The sequence below is a fragment of the Hydra vulgaris genome, chromosome 04 (genome assembly GCF_038396675.1).
Source record: "Hydra vulgaris chromosome 04, alternate assembly HydraT2T_AEP".
Lineage (NCBI taxonomy): Eukaryota > Metazoa > Cnidaria > Hydrozoa > Anthoathecata > Hydridae > Hydra > Hydra vulgaris.
The window spans coordinates 10882053-10903027 of NC_088923.1; the positions used below are offsets into that span (position 1 = coordinate 10882053).

Genomic DNA, 20975 nt, shown 5'->3' on the forward strand with positions numbered 1-20975 from the left:
TTGTAAATTAGCGCCTAACCTATATCCTTAGGTTATCATACATGACCTAGGACACAGGATTATTAATGATTGAAAAAGGGTTTTGTGGAGAAATAAATTGAAGTACAATTTAAAAGGTCCTGATGGCAGTTTGAAGATAATAGACCTATATATAAACATTTCAACGAGACAATAATTGCGTCTAATATCGTTAGACAATGGTTTAAAATAAATCAAAAGTTGCCAGCTCAATCACTTGATCTCAATCCAATTTAAAAAGTATTCATTTTCAGGTAGTTATGTTATGTACAAATTTTTTCCTGATATGTATATTAGCAATTTGATTCCATCTAAAAAATTAATTTAGAAAGTTGCTGTATTCAGTATTTGAAGTTCAAAAAATGGAATATATATATTCACGTTTTTTTTTTTTATTTTTTTTTTAAAGTATTCTTTTTGTCTATAATTGATGTTTAGATCTAAATACACAATGAAAAAAAAACCATTAGCTTAAAAATTAATCAGGTCTTTTAAACACCTCAAGTATTTTACCTTAATTGGGCCGGCCGGGATCTTAAACACTTTTTTCATTCAAACTTATTGCTATATCAGTGTTCAGTTATTTAATTCAAAAGGTTATTCCACTTTATAAACCATTACAGTTTGAATAACCTTAATATACATAAAATATCAAACTTATATGAGTGTGCAAGAGGAAAGTCATTGATATCACAGTTGAATTATATTTATGTTTTTCAAGTGTAAATTTAGAGGTAATAAGAAATTTCTATAATTTGCATAAGTAATTTGCATATTTACAACTCACGTGTTTAACACATCTAAAAAATGTGTAAATACGTTTTAATACGTTTTAAACGTGTTAAACACGTCGTGTACTTACTGGTGGGTATGAAGCAACAGAACAATTATATAATGAAAGCAATATCTGAAAAAATCTCTTCCATCTCGTACCCTTGTATATATATACCCTTGTATAAAAATATATGGTTTTTAAATACATATATATAAAAAAAAAAGAATCATATAAATTTTTTATAAGTTCTAATTACGTCACTTTTGAGAACTTTTTTACCGCTGTGCAACGTATAGATCCATTGTTGCTTAATCTTTTTTGTTTAGTGTGTTTCGTACGACTCTTGAAATTTTTGTTTAAAATTTGCTTAGAATTGAAAAATAATAGGATTTGTTTTTATTGAGCACTTTAACTGTCAATTTTTTTTTATTTGTAATCTTATTTGTATTCTTAATGTTGCATTATCACACATACATCCTAAATTGTGACGTATTTGAACCAATAACACTTTTAATCATTTTTTGTTATACTAATTATTAAAGATCATAAAGATTGCATCATTATTTTAATAGTTGTTACTTTTTTTTAATTATAGAAAACGTAGAGTTTTAACTTATTATGTTGATGAAGAAATATAGTTATTAGAGAAACCTAAGGTATTATTCACTTTATGCATATTTAAATTTTCCCTTTTCTTTGCTTTTTTATTTTTTCTTTGTTATTATTATTATTATTATTAACACTTTTGTCATTTTTATTTAGATAAATGAAAAAAGAAAATCTCAAAAGATTTTCCATTAGAATTAAATACGATTTGTTGGAACAGCAAAATTTTGATAAACTGACGCCTAAAGATTTGCATGTTTTAATGCTTCAGTTGACTTTTTAGAAAAAATTCTTCAGTAGATTTTTTAGTTGACTTTAGTTGACGTCGACGTTTGTGTTGTTTGTGTGCCAGCTGCATTCCAATTGGCGTTTTCAATTTTATATCTTTAGGCCAAATTGAATCATAAACTTCGGATATTAGAGATTTGTAACACCCCAACAAAAAAAAAAGTTTAAACTAGAATAGTTTCATTATGGTAGTTTCGTTAGCAAATAAATTTTAAATTGAGTCATTTTATTTTGAGCACCGCAATAATTTGTTTAAATGTCAATTTTTAGAATTTTTGTTTATAACAGGCATTTATGGATTTTAATGGGTGCGTTCAATTTTTACTCCTTTGTTATACGTCAAGCCAAACCTACCTGCCCCGTGCCGCTATTAACTTTGGTGATTTCTACAATACCTTTGTATAAAATGGTCCAAATGACCATGAGAAGGGGAAGGCGCTTACTATGGTTATATTCTTTGCAGTTTTTTTCAAATCTTGTGTTATATAGAAGCTGTTTTCTGAACCACTTTAACACGCGCTATTGCTTTTCATGTGTTGGTAAAGATGATATAATGACAAAAAAAGGGGCTTTTTTAAGTTTACATTAGTTTTTTACTAACAGAAAAATGATTTAAACTGCCAAAAGTTGGGTATAAAAGAAAGGGGTTTATGCAATCTCCTTTATCCAGCTGGGTCAAAAAGTTGGTCTGCTTATTGTTTTTCTACTGATTGTCTATCTGTTTTTAGTTACCTAAAATTAGTAATCTAAAATAAATAAAGGTTACAAAGGAAGAACAGGGTAAGTTAGTTTTTCGCAAACCGGGATAAATCAAATTTAGTTTTCAAAGATTTCTCGTGCGTTATGTTTTTTCCTTTACTTATCACTAAATTAGACCATTAATTTTAAGCCGAGTAGAATTTTCATTAAACAAATAGTTATTCGTTAAATTTTGCTACCTAAGTTTATCGAATGGTACTATTCGATAAGCGAATATAACAATTCGTTAAGAGACACATTACTATTGGCCTATTATTTATAATACTTTATTCGCTTACCATAGCTTTTAACAAAGGGTACCAATCGTTAAGCGAATAATTCGAATTTGTTAAACGAATAGTAATAACTTTTTTTTAAAATTAATCAATTTTTAACTGATATAAATTTTTTTCAATTATGTACCTATAGATACATAAATCAAAGTAGTACAACATAATATGATTGATACTATCATTAAACTCTTTATTTTCATAGTGTTCAAAAGATACTAACTAAATGTTTTTTTGTTCAAGTGTGTTTGCATCTTAATCATTATTATTTTTGGGTATTGTGATTTATCCTCTTCCGGCTAATTGCCATACACTATGACCATTTTCTATAGACGCATGTAAAATTTAGCGGATTTACGGTGTTACAGTGGTAATAAAATTGTTCTAACGGTACTTTTGAATAAGTATATGTAAGAATACAATGATCCATTATGCATCTGATTATTAATTGCCTTGATTCTATTAAAATAAATAAATTTTTTATATTCACGTGGCAATTTTCTATAGACGCACTAAAAATCTTACGAGTTTTGTCGCAAATTTCTTATATTCTGTAGTATTTTTTATTTTATCGAAATCAGAAATTAAGTTGAACTTAACCAAATGCCGAAAGGAAAGGTCCTTACCGATATTGAAAATTTCGTCCGCAAAAACATGGCACGCGATTGGGAACAATTAATAAATTTTAGATTAAATTCTCATGAATACGTAAGATGTCTAAATAGCCGAACTTTTTTTGTTTTCAATACCAGGTAATTTTTTCGGACGAGAAAAAGTTTAATCTTGATGGACCTGATGGTTTTAGTGGCTACTGACAAATAAAAACAAATATCGACGTAAAAAGTTTTTTTCAACAAGACAACGCCAAAATTCACACTAGTAACGAGACTAAAGCTTGGCTTGAAGCTAAAAGAATCGAGCAAATGTCGTGGCCTGCTCGCAGTCCAGATTTGAATCCTCTTGAAAACATCTGGAGAATCATTGTAAGACGTATCTATGCTGACCAGAAGCAATATAACTCTGTGGCAGAGCTAAAAGTAGCGGTATCAGAATGCTGGGAGTATATGGAGCCAAAAGTGCTGGAAAACTTGGTGGGAAATATGCCAAAACAAAATTATCAAGTAATTGAGCGCAAAGGAGGTCCAATCGAGTTCTAAAAATGAGATAAAAACATTTTTTTTGATAGTTTTGTTAAAAAACGTGAACTGCGCCTATAGTCAGCTATCTTTTGAATTTAATTCATTTATGATTGACCTTTTTTCAAATTTGATAATATTTTTTGATAATTTTCATTATTTTTTGACTTTATTTATAACTTATTGAAACACACTATGAAAAATAAGTTAAGTACACTATAAAAATTAAGTTAAGTATAAAAATTAAGTTAAGTACGTTTTTAAGACATAATCCACATGCACCTATAGAAAATGGTCGCAGTGTATAGAGGCAACATACCCGGGCCCGCGAAGACAAGTTCAGCTTGCTAAAGAGCATCATCATCCGCGTTGCTGACCAAGAGTAAGTGAGTTTAAGAAGAACGAAGTAGGCTAGAGTGAAAGTCAGAAAAAGTCGAGTTAGAAAGATAGCATAGAAAAATCGGACAAACATTGCACCGGATGTTAGAACGTGCAGTTTATACTATTATTAAGTTTAACTAATTATTGTATTTGTATAAACATAGTCATCATTGCTGATGGCGTTTGTGTATACTTATTAACATTGTTTTTTTTTTTAATCTTTATTATTATTGGTAGATATATTTAATCTTTCTGCAACATACACTGGCATAAGAAGACTTGAATCTTATTACTTGTGGTTTCTTGTTATATGAGATGCAAATAAATTTGGATTAGTGTTTGATTGTTTGCAATTTATGTAAGAACAATGAAATGTGTGTAGTGAGTCAAGATGCAATTTAATATGTAAAATAAACTGAGATAGCATAGCATATTTAAAACTTTGGAAAATATTATCTTCTGCTACTGTTTTATCTCAAAATATGCTAAAGTTTTATCTCACAAATTTTTCCAGTTTTTCAAAAGTTCTATGAGTTTTATTTCTGTCAAAATTTCTGCTGACAAAACAACCACTGTCATTTTTTTAATTTTTTTAATTTCTTTTTAATTTTTTTTTGTTCCATAGTATACATTTTCGTAATTACATAGTATACATTTTCGTAATTACATAGTAAAGATTCGTTAAGATTGAATATACATAAAAATATAAAAAAATCACAAACATAAATAATAAACAAACTTCTGTAATACGAACTGTAAGAAGAACGCGGGAAACTTGCAGAAGACCAAAAGGTCTTATCATCAAGAACCGCTTTACATTCTCATACATATATATATATATATATATATATATATATATATATATATATATATATATATATATATATATATATATATTTATATATATATATATATATATATATATATATATATATTTATATATATATATATATATATATATATATATATATATATATATATATATATATGTATACGTATAGAAAAATAAAAATATTTACAAAATTTTTATGTTAAATTGTTACATTATAATTGTATTAAAGTGTAAGATAACAATTATACAAACATGTATTGTTACTTTTTCTTAACATTACCACATTTATTGCTAACGCGATGTTTGAAAAATATATTAAAGTATATTAAAAAATAAGAGTTTATATAAGAAGCTAGCAGTGAACAAATTTAGAAAAAATCAGTAAGTAAATTTTTATACTTTAAAATCAAAAAGAGGCTTTGTGTGTTCTTTTTTATTTTTAAAATTAGTTACTCGTATAGCATGCTTCTGTTTACGGTAGAGAGGTTCTAGTTTGCTTTTATAGGTACTACCCCATGCTGTATTACCGTAATTTAAATAACTTTGAACAAAGCTATAGTAGATTTGTTTGAGTAGCGGCTTTTTCAATAAATGGCGTGATCGGTATATTATTCCGATACTGTTAGATATTTTACTACCTAAATAGGCGATATGTTTATTCCAATTTAGATTTTCGTCAATAAAAACACCTAAAAATTTAGTAACATTACCCCTACTTATTTCTCTATTTTCAATAAACAATTTTGGAAGAGAAAATTTGACTTATTTTTTTTTATAAGAAGGATGAAATAAAGAAAACTTCGTTTTACTTGAGTTAATAGAAAGTTTATTTGCCCTAAACCTTCCAGAAATTTTTTCTAATTCTTGATTCATTTCTACGCACAGTTTGTTTATAATTTTTCCGGAGATAAAAAAGTTGCTATCATCGGCAAACATTATCGCTGAAATTCTTTTTGATGCCCGATAGAGATCGTTAAAATAGATTAAAAAAAGCAAAGGCCCAAGTATTGAACCCTGAGGAACACCACACTTTAATATTGAAGGATTAGAGAGTTTATTATCTCCATAGTATATAGATTGCACACGTTTGTCTAAGTAGCTTTCTATCCATTTGTTCGTTCTACCCCTTATGCCATACATGTTAAGCTTTGATAATAATACTTTGTGGTCGACTGTATCAAAAGCCTTAGAGAGATCTATGAATACATCTAATGTACCTTCTCCGTTTGTAAAAGAGTTTTTTATTTCATCAACTAGGTGAAGGATTGCGTGTTCCGTTGATGTATTTTTTTGAAAGCCGAATTGCTTGGAGTAAATAAAATTATTTTCTTTAAAAAAAGTATATACATATCTATTGTGCATAATTCTCTCAAGTATCTTAGAGAATGTAGAAAGTATTGATATTGGTCTGTAATTAACTATTTCACTTGTATCTTCTGATTTAAAAATAGGTTTTACTTTCGCAGTTTTCAGTTTTTCAGGAAAGATACCTTCCTCTAAGGAGTGTTTAAATATTTTAAATAAAGGAACTTTAGGCTCGTTTTGGCAGTTAATTATAATGTTGCTATTGATATAGTCGATTCCGGTTGCTTTGTTTCTTTTTAGGCTTTTAAAAACATTGTTAAATTCTAACATGGTTAGTTTTTCGTTATTCAATTCATTTTTATTACGATCTAAATATTTATCAAAAGATTTATTTACACTAGGAACTTGGGATGCAAGTTTAGATCCTATATTAAAAAAGAAGTTGTTAAACTCATTTGCAATGACGTTTTCATCATCAATTGTTTTGTGGTTGATTTTTATAGTTTTAGGAAAGCACGGTTTGTTAATTTTTGGTTTACCAATAATTTCATTAAATAATTGCCATGTTTTCCTAGAATCTGTTTGACACTTATCAAGTAGTTTATTATAATAATTAGCTTTAGCGGCTTTTTTAATTTTCTCAAAGAGACTTCCATAACTTTTGTATTCCGATTTTGTTTTATCGCATTTTTTTTAAGGTACTTTATATATAATCGTTGTTTCCGCTTAGATGATTTTTTAAGACCTTTACTCAACCAAGATGAATTTATGTCTTTAAAATTAATTGTTTTTACTACTTTGGGGAAGTGTTTATCATAGAGAAATAAAAAAAATATTTATTAACGTATTATACATTAAATTGGTATCGTTTGAGGATTCTAAATTGACCAGACAATATTGGCAAATTCATTTTTAAAGTTAACCTGACTATCCAAAGAAAATGTCGCCTTGTGGTTGTTTTTTTTTTAATTTATTTTAATTTTATTTGAGGTATTTATTTAAATAAGTATCGGAAAGTGATCCTATATAGATGTTTTAATTACTTCTTTTTTTAAGGAGATTTCAAATAAAGAATTTGTTAGTATATTATCTATTATTGTTGCCGAATTTTTTGTAATTCGGGTTGGTTTATTTATAAGAGGAATTACACCAAATCGAAATAAATTATTGTAAAAACTTTGTGTTTCTTTATTATTTTCATAATTTAGAGCATTAAGATTAAAATCTCCTAAGATAAATAAATTTTTTTTTCCTTGTAAGCTTTTCAAAATAATATTTTGAAGATGATTTGAGAATATTTCTGTTGATGTTTGTGGCGGTTTATAACAGCATGATAATTAGGTATTTTTAGGAATCATTGTTAATGATTTCAATAGAAACAAATTCCCTGTCGTAATCAGATGTGCATAGGTCGTTTCGTAATTTATACCGCCAACTATTTTTGATGTAAATTACAACACCCCCTCCTTCCTCTGCAAATTCATAGTTATTTAATTGAAAAAGCGTGCTTTCGTTAAATTCGTCATCAGTTAACCATGTTTCGCTTAAACAAATAATCTTAAAAATAAAATTGCTTTCCTCTAAGAAAATTTTAATGTTTTCAAAATTTGCTTTAGCACTTCTAATATTAAGATAAACAAGAGAAAGGCTCTCATAAGGTTTAACATCTTTTAAATACTTATTTATTTCATCTGGAAACATGTAAGGTGTTTCCATATTCATTAATGAAAAGTTATCAATAAAGTTTTTGTCAAGGTCATATTTATCAAAAGTGTTTGATCATTTATTTTAAAAACCTTATCTGAAATGTTTTCAAAAAGACTTTCGTATTCAAACGTTTTCGGATTCATTTTAAAGTGTTTCGTTATTGATATATTATCAATAAAAATACTCAAAAAGTAAATAAAAATTAAATAAACCGTAAATAAAATAAGTAAAAAAATTACTTTTTATTTGTCTTCCACTCGCGTACAATTAGCTTGTCGTATGATATGTAAACAAATTTTCCCAACTTTCTTTCAATTTTCATTTTTTCACGCAATTCCTTTCTTATTTTATTCGTCTCCATGCAGTAATCTTCGTTAATATATATATTTTTTCCTTTTAACTTTGAGGCATTTTCTAAAATTTCCTCCTTATCTTTAAAGTCCAATAATTTCAGAACAATTGTTCTGTTCTCTTTTACACCTTTTTTACCAGCTCTATGTGCTCTTTCAATTTTTACATTTTCTACACCCAAGTACTCATTAAATACTTCTTTTACTTTTTGTTCGCTTTCCAGCCAGGTTTCATTATCATCTTCTTTAATTCCGTCAACTCTTAGATTGTTCCTCCTTGTTCTATCTTCAATTTCTCTTAGCTTACTGTTAATTTTTTTGAGGTCAGTGTTTTTATTTTGTATTTCATTATGGTTAGATTTATTTTTTATGAAAGTATCCAACGCATTTTTTATTTTTTTTTCAATAAGTTCCTCATGAAAATTTAGACTAACCTTTATTTTTTCAACTTCTGTTGCCAGCGTTGATACTTTTTTAGTTTTACTTTTTTATATTTATTACCACTTATTAACACAAATACTGTAAAAAGTTTAGATGTGTTTTTTTCCGTGAATTTTAAATGATCATTTTAAATCATCAAAAGATCCTAGGCATAATTAATCTACACAGATAACATTGATCTTTTGACAAACCTTATTTATGAATAATGTTAAATTTCTTTTTACAATAAAGACAAAATGATTAGGTGACCTTACTTTTAAATTTGTTAGGTGACATTATCTTTAAAAATAGAGGAACAGTTTATGTTATGTCAAATGCTCAAAATGTCTTCACTTACTTTGTAATCATCTTGCGTGAAATTATATTAATCATCCTTTTATAATTCTTATAATTTTTTTTTTAATTCTTTCAACAAATATTGACTAAATCTGTTTATTTATTTAATACTGCAGATAATACGATTAGACAAAAATTTATTGTTCGGGCAGTTGTTATAGATTTCTTTTTTCATAAGTTTAGAAATATCATATCAAATGAAAATAAGAAATGAAAAACATGTCATAAAAACACTAAAGAATCAAGATGAATTCTAAGGTCCCACCTGGTTCAATATGATTAGTATATCTATCAGTATTAGGTATATATTCATATTATCGTATATCGTATATATTATCGTATATCATATATATCGTATATTATACATTGTATATCATACATCGTATATCGTAGATATTATCATCTTATCGTATATTATATATTCATATATCGTATATTATAAGCATTAGGTATATATTAGTTATATATTCTATCAGCAAAACAGTTCTCCAGAAAACAAACATCTTTTTATTACTGCTAGAAACCATTGTAAAAAGGTTTTGTCAAACGCCAAAGCCCGCTATTCTCAGGTCATGAAATCTCGTATTTTATCACTAAAATTAGGCTCTCGTGACATCTGGAGAATCTTTAATAATATCAATAATAAGGACAAATCTGTTATTGTATGATTCAGACTTCACCTAAAAACAAAGCTGAATTGTTTGCTAAGAACTTTTCATCAATATCATTCCTTGATTCCACTAGTTGCGTTCTACCTGATTTAGCCGCCAAACAGGTTGATCCATTGCTTGACATTTATATCACTCCAGCTATATCTGAAAAGTAATTTTCTGCTTAGATTCTTCTACAGTCTGTGGTCCGAACAACATACCTTTTATAGTCTTGCAGAAGTGTTCTCCAGAGCTGTCGTTTATACTTTCAAAACTAATTAACAAGTGCTTATCAGAGTCATGTTTTCCAGCCTGCTGGAAAGCGGCATCTCTGATCCCTATTTTCCAAAATTCTGGAGAGCAATCTGATTCTTCTAACTACCGTCTCATTAGTCTTCTTCCTATCATAAGCAAGGTTTTTGAATCTTTCATTAACAAACAATGAATCTCTCATCTTGAATCTAATAACTTACTTTCTGACCATCGATATGGACTTCGATCTTCTCGTTCTACTGCTGATTTGCTAACAGCAATCACCGATAGATTTTATTGTGATAAAGGTGGAGAGGTTAAGGCTATCACTCTTGACATTTTAAAGCTTTTAATAAAGTTTGACATGCTGGTCTTTTCCATCTTTAACATTATTGAACCCTTTCTTTCCAATTGTTGTATAAAAGTTGTCCTCAATGGACAGCACTCTTTTTCATATACTGTGACTTCAGGGTGCTCTTTTTAATTTACATTAACGATCTTCCAGATATTCTCACATCTAAGGTGGTATTGTTCGCTGATGATACTATCTTTTATTCTTGTCATGATAAGAAGCCAACACTCTCTGATTGCTTGGAGGGGGCATTTGAGCTTGAAAAGAATCTCACTTCTGTTACAGCAGGGCTTACAGTGGCTGGTGAACCTTAATTCAGATAAAATTCAATTTTTTTCAGCCAATGGTTATCGCAATAACATAAATTTTCCTATATTTATGAACGGTAATGTACTCGATGAATTATCTACCCTTCATCTTCTTGGATTAACTCTTACTTTCGATCTTTCTAGGAAACCATATATCAAATCCATCGCAAAATTAGCATCTGATAAGATTGCATCTCTTTATCGAGCTTGACACTTTCTTACTTCGGACTCTATTTTTTATCTCTACAAATCTCAAATCCGACCTTGTATGGAATACTGTTGCCATATCTGGGGCGGATCTTCCATTGATGCCCTTTCTCTTTCAAAAAAGGTGCAAAAACGCATTGCAAACAAAGTTGGACCTGCTCTTGCAGCCAACCTCCAACCATTATCACATTGACGTAATGTTGCTTCTCTTTCTCTTTTCTACAAATACTATAATGTGCACTGCTCTAAGGAGCTAGCGTTTCTTGTGCCATCTCCTAAAATTCATTCTCGTGTTACTCGTTATTCAATTAAGTGTCACCCTTTTTCTATGACTGTTCCTAAATGCTCCAAAAACTCTTATTCCTCTAGTTATTTTCCTCAAGCATCAGCTCTTTGGAATTCGTTTCCTTCATCTTGCTTTCCTGATTCATATAATTTGCAATCTTTTAAGTCGTCTGTCAATCGTTAATTTGCTCTTCAACCTTCTTCTTTTCTCATCCAGTAACTTCCAACTCTAATAGTGGTTGGTAGCAGCCGTGTTGAAAGAGAAGATGTTAAAAAAAAAAAAAATTGCGTAAAAGGTTGTAATGCAAGCGCAGTCGCAGAGTTTCATGTGTTTTATCTGATGAACACCTGATCATTAGGGCAACAGAATTGCTTAATAAAAGCATGAAAAAGGTGTTAAGATCAGAGTTGTATTCACGGGTGCTGTTATTCACGCGGCACACTCAACCGTTATTCAAAAATGTTTAGCAACTTTGAGTCTCATTTTGTAATAAAGTTCCGTCTAAAACCTATGTGTCTTTTATTAAGATAACCATAACGTAATTTTAAGGAGAACAAAAAAGCTTCGACTTTATTATTCTCATAAAAATATCGAAACTTTATTTGATATTGTAAACAAAGAATTAAAAAGTAAATGATTGGTTTACATATAACAAATTATCTTTGAATGTTATTAAACAAAGTTCTCATTATCTCATAAATAGAATAAAGCAAAAAATATTTCTCTTGTGTTGCTCACACTGTTCGTCAAAAAAACTTATATTAAACGACAAACAACCGTGTGTTTTTAGGGTCAATTTTGATGAAACTTCATCGCGGAAACCTCATATAAATTTGATTGAAATAAAAAAGTTTCAAAAAACATTGTTATAAAGAGTTAATCCGCTATTACTAAATATTCCGTAAAAAGTCTGCATTTTTCATTTACTTACAATTTAGTCACTATATTTATATTGTCTATCACTTAACCTATGGCAATATAGTTTAGGCTAGCACGAATCACACTAAATTACTCAAACTATACAGCTAACAAAAACATGCCTGCAGAACTGTGTTTGGAATTAACAAAACAGTTTTTTGTGAACCTCATTTACGGAATTTAGGTGCACTTAATATTTTTGAATAAAAACGTAAAATAATAAAAATCTTGTTTTACAGTTTATGCATAAAACAAATTTTGGACTCCCTCCTAAAATATTGAATTCTTGTTTTAAAAAAGTTAACCATGATATTCAATTTTCAGAAAGCAACGCATAAACTTATAGCATTACAACTTATAACTATTTGCATTTTTATATATTAATTTAGTAAAATTTGTCAAATCCGATCAATGAAAGACCGTGGCGCATTGGTTGCTTCGGAAGCAAGCGATCCAGGGTTCGAAGCGAGCTCGAGGATATTTCGCGCTATAGGTAAGAAAGAAGGCGTGAAGTCCTAGTTAAATGCTCTTCCCCGATGCTTTGTCACAAGACCGCCAGGTCTTTTTTATGACACCTAAATTATAATTTGTCATAACTTCATTTATAATGTCTAATCGAAGACATTATAAATGGTTGTAAATTATATAACGTCTATATAACGGCATTATAGATGCTATAAATAGTCTTTGATGTTTAAAGTATAAACTGGTCAATAAAAGTTAATTATTTATTTATTTAGATATTTATTATTTTCATTCAAAAGTTGTGTCTTACAAAGCTTATCGTGAATTTATTTGTTTCAAAAAATGTAAAAAATGAAATAGTTATAGCTGTGTTTTGGATCATGGTTTATTATAACCAAAAAAAAGAAGAGATTAAGTTAAACACAAATGCAAAGAATAAAGTGTATAAATAAAATAATTAATAGAAAAACAAATAAAAACAACTAAAATCGAAGTTCAAAAGAAGAAAAAAAAAAAATCTCGTAATTAATTGAAAAGTGAAAAATATTAATAAAAAAAGAACTTGAAGTATAAAAATGGCTCTGAAAAAAAATGGCTCTGAAAAAAAATGGCTCTGAAAAAAAATGGCTCTGAAACGGATTTTTTTCGAGAAAAAGTTAGAGAAAGAAAAAGACAAGAACAACAGATAAGTTTTAGAAATTTTAGTGCACTTTTTATATTATTTGTCAATTTGATCTGTGATTTTTTAACATTGAGCGTAAAATTATTAATGTGTTCCCACAAAAAAATAAATTTAATGAGGAAGGGAGGCATTTGATAATACCTATACACCCAACCCATCTGTTTGACAAATTTTAATTAAGATAAGCTCTCACATTACAATGATAGTGGGTGGGTGCTCCATTTTGCTGAAAATAATATTTTTATACTCAAACTCCTCACGAATACTTGGCATAATATTTTCCTGCAACAAGTTCAGGTAAACAGCACCACTCACATTGTTCTCAAAATGAATGGTCTAATTAAACCTCGCACTGACAATCCACACCATACTGGAACTCTTTGTAAATTTAAATGATATTCTTATGTAACATTAGGGTTCTCTGGTGCCCAGTAATTGCGATTACGGCGGTTGAACGACCCGTTTAGTTTAAATCCTTATTGCTCATCGTTCAAAATAATCTTGTGTAAAAACTGTATATGCTTTGCACATTTTGCAAGGTACCACTCACAAAATTCCTCTCTCCGATCATAACCATCTTCATTAAGGGCGTAGAATAGTCTTAGAAGGTAACTCCTCTAAGGTACACTCTTCAAAAAGCGATGAATATTCGATTTTGAAATGCTTACTTTGCGAAGCTTGTTGATGTCAAACTCACCCCTTATACGAGTAATAGCGAGGTGGATTATTTTTAAACTCACTTTGATAAAACATATTTGTTCTTCCGTTCTTCGACTTATGATATCACTTTAAAAAGGAATTTATATTTTTCAAGGTCTAGTATAATATCAGACATCATTTTTAATTAGTTGTACCTAGAAAGGAAAAGTTAATTAGCAAAAATGAAGTATTGAAGTGTGTATACATATTTTTGTGACACCCTTTATTTTGTACAGATATAACTCAAATTTGATTTCCTAAAATTAGGGAATGCAAACTTTGACAAAAATAAAAAAAATTGGAATTCGGAATTAGAAATTAAATTTTTTCGGAATTCGGTCGAATTCCGAAAATACTCTAAATTTTTTTTATGTCTATTAGATAATAAAAATAACTTATTTGAGATAATTCATTGTTATTTATTGCATAAGAAATACTTTCTTTAAAAATAAAAATGGAACATAAAATTATGCCAAATTCAATTAGTACAGAAACATTCTAATATGGTATATCATTTAATAATAACAAATATAAAATTATTGTTTTATTTGCCTAAAATATGCCTTGAGGAAGCAGAGATCACTTAAAGCTGCGTCTCCGAGTCTCGTTCGAACTTTTGTACAAAAGTTACCAGCAATTGAGAAGGCTCGCTCAGACTCCACACTCGATGGCGGAATCAAAATCAAATGTGAGTAGATGGACTCTAATATTTTGCCACGAACGCCGTTCTCTTCAAAGAATTTCATTTCAGATTTAGTTTTTGAAATTAAGCTCCTATTTATTATTTGTTGAGTTGAATTGGACGTTATATTGGACGATAAATTCAATTGAATTTTGTTCTCCAACTTTTGCATTTATGTTAAGGGCTTAGTTTGTTCTTCCAACATCACTTCTATCACATCGTCAGCTTCTGACTGCTCGTCTGAGGAAGTTTCCATGTTAGAATTAAATATCAATCTTTGTGCAAAGTTTTCAATAACTTTGGTTATTGTTTTTTTCAATGGTCTAGTGATAATAGATGATAGAAAGATGCGTGAATCTCACTTTTTCCGCCATGGTGTAAATACTGATGAGTTCCAGACACATTAATTCGTCTTTGGCTTAGTCAGTCTTCTAATTTCTTCTTTAATTTTAATGAAAGTTCATCAGATCCAAAATTCTCAACATAAAAGAAAATGCTGCATCAGCAGAAAGCAGATTTGCATCTTCTCGACAAAGGGCTTTTACAGTAAGCTTCACTGGGAGAAGTTAAGAATAACTATTTCAGATGCAATGTCAACCAATGCTTTTTTAACACAGCTTTTTAGCTTGTTAAACCTTTCAAGCATTTCGACTAAGCTATTCCACCTAGTTCTAGTGCCCATAATAAGTTTCAACTGTTTACCAAATTCTTGTTTCACGTATACTTGAAGAATATCATTTGATGTTCTCGAAAAAAGAAATTTCTATACAATCGAACGAACTTTTTTGATGAGATTACTAAATCCAAATTCTTCAGTCTCAACAAGCTCAGCTTCATTATAAGTTTGTTCAATCAAGCCGACATTTTCATCTTCAATGTATTCCTCATCCGATTCATCGAAGTCACTCACTTGATCTTCTACATAAACATTTTCTGTATAAGTGTGAGCTACCAGTTCAGTTGTATTCGAACTATTATACAGAACATCAATTACAGCTAAATGTATCGCATGTGCGAAACACAACAGCTGATTACATGGCAAAAGCCGTACAACTTTTTGCATCACATCTGCCTCATCAGTTGTTTTAGACGTAATATCTTTATCGATATTTAGATTGTTGTCTTGCAATGTGGTTTTCCGAGCCGTAATGCGTTTCTCTGAAGGAAAACGTCCTTCAACAGGTACTAAACCTAAATTCCAAAACTGTTTCTTGCCATAGACATTCACATTTAAATAACATCGGTTTGTTGAAGATGTCCATTCATCTAGAGTTAAGCAAAATCTTGTTCCATCTTCTTTTAAATTTATAAAATCCTGTATCATTTTAGCCCGCATTTTTTGCGCGTATTTTAAAACCATTTTGCGAATCGAGTTAGATGATTTTGGTAATACATAATCTCGAGCGCCTCTAGCCAAAAACAAATTTCTCGAATTGATAGACGTACAGAAAACTTTGAATGGCATATTATCTAAGACACACATTCGTGATACGATTGCAGAAAGTGATTCATCTTTTTTGTTGAATAAATAGCTTGTAATCATCAGTTTTGTTGCGCTGCTTTCTGGACCTTCATCTTGCACGACATCTCGTTTTAATACATTAATCTTGTGTATTGTTCTTAAATGCGTGTGCTGCGGTGTTGTCATTGAACCAGCGGTTTTTACTATTACATATTTTACAAGTAATGTAAAAATCAAAATTCTGTTTGGTTTCATTTTTTATGAGGATCAAAAAAACTAACAGCTGTTAGTTTTTTTGATCCTCTTAAAAAATGAATCCAAACAGAATTTTGATTTTTACATTTCTTTGTGCATTCCGAATAACTTTCCTTTGAAGACATTTTAAGATGTACTGTTAATAATAATTTAACTTGTTAAACAAAACAAAATCAAAATTAAATATTTATCAAATAACGTTGTTAAATTAAAACTGCTTTTATTCCTGCTATTATTTGCTTACCTGTATAAAAAATATTGATCCAAATAATTCAATACACACCGCACTGGCTAGCAGTAACAGTATCGAAAACAGTCAAACTGATTAATCTCGAAAAGCGACTTTCTGGAATTACATCGAAATTAAGAATAACATCGAAATTGTAAATAAAGGAATAGTATCGAAAATCCGAAAAACAGAATAATCTCGAAATTGTGAAAAAAGGAATAATATCGAAAAGAGACTTTACGGAATAATATCGAAAAAGAGAATACATCGAAGTTGTTAAAAATGGAAAAGTATCGAAAATCCGAAAAGCAAAATAATCTCGAAATAGCTCAAAAGAGAATAATATCGAAAAGGGACTTACCGAATAATATCGAAACTGTGAAAAAAAGGAACAGCATCGAAAATTTAAAAAACGGAATTAGATCGAAATTGCGAAAAAAGGAACAATATCGAAAAGGGACTTTCCGGAATAATATCGAAGTTGTGAAAAACGGAATAAAATCGAAAAGGGACTTTCCGGAATAATATTGAAAATGTGAAAAAAAGGAATGGATTCAAAAATTCCAAAAGCAGAATAAATAGAAAGGCCAGTTTTATGCGGTTGTGAATTAAAGAGTAGTAATTATACTGTATAATTGTATAATTTATACAATGTAAAATTAAAGCTTGATTAGTAGAACAAAAAATATTGAATGTTGTGTTGTTGGCTATTTATAAAACGATTTAAAACAAGATGTATTGATTTAATTACAGCTAATGTCAACAAACCATAAAAAGTTTAAAGGATAAAGTTATTTGTAAATACTCAAAACTATATGCCAACTAAGTCATCTGTTATATGTGCACAAAAGTTTCAAGAAGAAAGTACTTTAAAACAAGTCTTGTTTTAAAGTACTTTTTTCTTGAAATTTTATGATATAAAACTTCTTTATTGGTACAAAACTCCTTGTTACAATTCAAGTAGAGCAGGCTAAAAAACCCTGATTAATAAAGCAAGAGGAACATGCTGAAAGATCTTTTTTAATAAAAAATTATTTACAGCAATACCCACTCCTCCTCCAATTGTCATGGAAAAATTACTATTACAAGTAGTCATCTGGTCATTCTGTTTCAGAATGTTTAACATTGTAAATACTAAAAAAATATTGAGCACACAATACCCACTCTTCCTCCAATTGTCATGGAAAAATTACTATTACAAGTAGTCATCTGGTCATTCTGTTGAAATAAAAAAAAAATTTGAATTTTAAACTTTTCCAGTAAAATAAATGTACTGTAGATACACGGTATTATCCAATGCTAGTTACGCGGTTTTGCACTATCCCCGACGATATGTATGTTTGAAAAATTTCCTACTTAATTACAAAATCATGCAGAATCTTTTTGGTTTGGTTTTTGAAAAACTTAAAAAAAAATAAAGTAGAAATCACAAAATACTGATATGTATGCATTATTTTGTACTTTAAATGCATGTGTACTTCCATGCATTTAAAGCATACATTATAACACCATCAAAAATTATTTGGACAAATTTTCCCTTGCTTTCTTTATCAAAAGCACATTCTGGTAATATTGACACAATATAATATGCAAAATCATTACTCCAAATTTGCCCAAAATGTTGCAAAATATCTGTTTAATATTTAATGAAATTTATTTACAGAAATATACAGAATACTGTGAGCTTTGAACTAAAAAAACTTAAGTCTGAACTTTTCAAAAAGGAAATATGATAGAAAAGGGTATATGATTGTTAAGAACATTCATTAAATAATAGAAACATTCCTTCGATAATAAAAACTGCCTGTAAGTTGTAAAAATTTATAGTAGTTTATTGAGAAATGAAACCATTAAAACTTTGACTATCTTTTAAAATTACTAGCATGATTTTGCAATCATGCAAATAATTTTAAAAGATTTAATAGATTGCTATCAGAAGATAAAAATAACTTTAAAAAAGTTTATTTTATGGGTTTGTTGATTTATTTTAAACTATAAACGATAAGCGATAAACTGTCCAGACTTCCCCCATTTGAGTATACTATGTTCAAAAATGATGTTACAGTTAAACAGGCAAGTATTTTAACAGCAGATTTATATAAAATCTCAAAAATGGCAAATAAAGTGTTGAATCCAGGAAAATTTAAATAAAATGATAAAAACCTAAATGTTAAACAGCTATATTGTGCATTGAGGATAAAAATCTAATACAAATCTGTGTGCTCCTTTGCTGTTGTGAAAAGTACTTCTTATTTAAAGGTCTTTTGAGTTACGATTATAACTGTGTCGATAATTTAGGTCAGTATCAACAGATGAGTGGCATTAACTTTTGGTTACTTAAAAGATGTTTCGTTGTGAGTTACCAAATTTTTATTTAAAGAATGACGATTTTAAATAAATTAACAATTTAATATATAAATTCAACAAATTTTTGACTCCAGTTATCCTCTTTAAAAATTTATTTATAAGAAGTAGTAGAGAAGTCATCTTCCATATCACAGGTTAAAAGGAAAAAGTTCACAAACGGTTAGTAAATGTTAACAGATAAACAATATATTAACAATTTATGTTTGTAAATCTTTTTCAATTTTAGACTTTACTTTTAATGTTATTATCAATATTGATTTGTCATTCTGAACAACTGCTCAGTTTGTTTTGAATTTATTTTGCGTAATAAAAACTTACTTTGTCCTGAGTATGTGATACATAGATGAGAGTTAAGGACTGAAAAGAAAAGAGAAGGGGCAGTGACAACATACTCATTTCAAAAATAAAAGATAAACACCCCGGGGATTTAATCCCGAAGCCATTCGCCTAGAACTAAAGGCATTAGATAATCGAGCTTCAACAAGTGTTTTGGAATAATAGTGCTAATAACACAAAAATATTCAGTAATAATACTAGGAGAGAATATTTTATAAAAATGGAAAAGAATTGGATTAACATATTGCGCTCTAAGCATTGTACTTTCGCTGAAAAAATAAAAAATAAAACATGTAAGGTTACGAATAATAGTGAGGGTCACTGTGTACTTTGTGTGCACAAGCGTGTTAGGGCAAATTTTTGCTTTTAATTTGTTTTTAGGTTAAAACTAAGAAGAAAAGTTTTTCGCATTTGGGGCCAGGACCCATGACGTCAAACTTAGTAGAGCAAGCAAAAAAAAAATTAGGAAACTAAATAAAAACCTATATAATCAGAAAGAGCTCGTCAAAATACTGAAAATGTTTCCTTCCCAAGTATAACATTTTATAGATTATATTAAACACAGACCCAGGTTTTACAGACCAGCGCAAAAAAGCTATAAAAATGGTTCTTATCGCAGTATATGTAACTAAAATCTATGCAACCGTGGTGTAGTGGTCAAGCATTCGGATTCAAACCGCAAAGTCTTGGGTTCAATTCTCGGCATGGCACAAAAACACATCCGCTGAGGTTGGAGACGGAGAACCAATTTATTAAACGGTGGCCACCGCCACATGGAGAATTTATTAAATTCTCCATTTGGCGGTGCTCTGTGATAAAAGCAATAGGACTCCTTATCAATGAACTTTAGATCATCCAGTCGACAATTTTATATGTTTTTGTTCAGTCAATCAGCATATTCGGGTCTATTAGTTTAATTCCACTTTCCAAACAATTAGATCAGTCTGCAAATTTGGACCGAAAACCAAGAACATTTTTTTTAGTAGGCAAAAATGCTCATGGCACTTTTTTACTTATTTTTTTACCTACTCACCCTCGCCCTTGATGGAAGCTGTTCAATTGGAGGAGTAACTTGATGCAAACTTATGTTTTTATATTTGAAAAATCTTATTATTGAACCAAACTTTTTTTATAACTTTTATGTCAATGATGTTTTCAAGTTTTATCAACTTGTCGTAAAAAACCATAATAGAAAAAAAATTTTTTTTTATAAATAGTTGATACATAACTTTGTCGATACATAATTATTGACTTGTCTATTAATTTTAGTTGGTTTTATAGTTCAATAAAAAGCCGATAATTCGAACAACTAGCGACTAAAGCTTATTTTGAATTTCTGTTGGACCCTTATTTATTAATTATACTCCCGATTATTCAAACATTTGTCAACTTGAACTATTCTTTTGGTCCCCTGGAGGTTCAAGTTATCGGAAGTTTTTTTTACAGTACTTTATGATATATTGTCAACATTATTGTCAAATTTTATGTTTGTTTAATACCAACGACGTTTGAAGATCAAAATTTTTAATTTTCCTTTTCTTGCAAATTCTTGAATGAAAAATTGACATGAAATATTTTATTAAAAAACTTTGAGACGAAAGTATGAATTAGTGAAAACTCGT

General features: G+C 29.1%; 2 protein-coding genes across 3 annotated transcripts in view; one reads left to right on the plus strand and one right to left on the minus strand.

Moving 5' to 3' along the window:
* LOC100208238 (uncharacterized) overlaps positions 1 to 1992 on the plus strand; it is an 82204-nt gene extending 80212 nt beyond the window's left edge. For both annotated transcript variants that reach the window (XM_065795426.1, XM_065795425.1), the window contains exons 34-35: positions 1389 to 1449; positions 1556 to 1992. In XM_065795426.1, the coding sequence (XP_065651498.1) occupies positions 1389 to 1431 (43 nt within the window). In that variant the 3' untranslated portion in view covers positions 1432 to 1449; positions 1556 to 1992. The remainder of the gene's footprint in view (positions 1 to 1388; positions 1450 to 1555) is intronic.
* A 6319-nt stretch (positions 1993 to 8311) lies between these two features.
* On the minus strand, positions 8312 to 9998 carry LOC136079179 (uncharacterized). The gene is made up of 2 exons (XM_065794900.1): positions 9884 to 9998; positions 8312 to 8895 (listed from the first exon to the last, which is right to left on the minus strand). Exons 1-2 carry the CDS (start codon positions 9996 to 9998, stop codon positions 8312 to 8314), a joined length of 699 nt encoding a protein of 232 aa, XP_065650972.1.
* Between the last annotated feature and the right edge of the window lie 10977 nt (positions 9999 to 20975).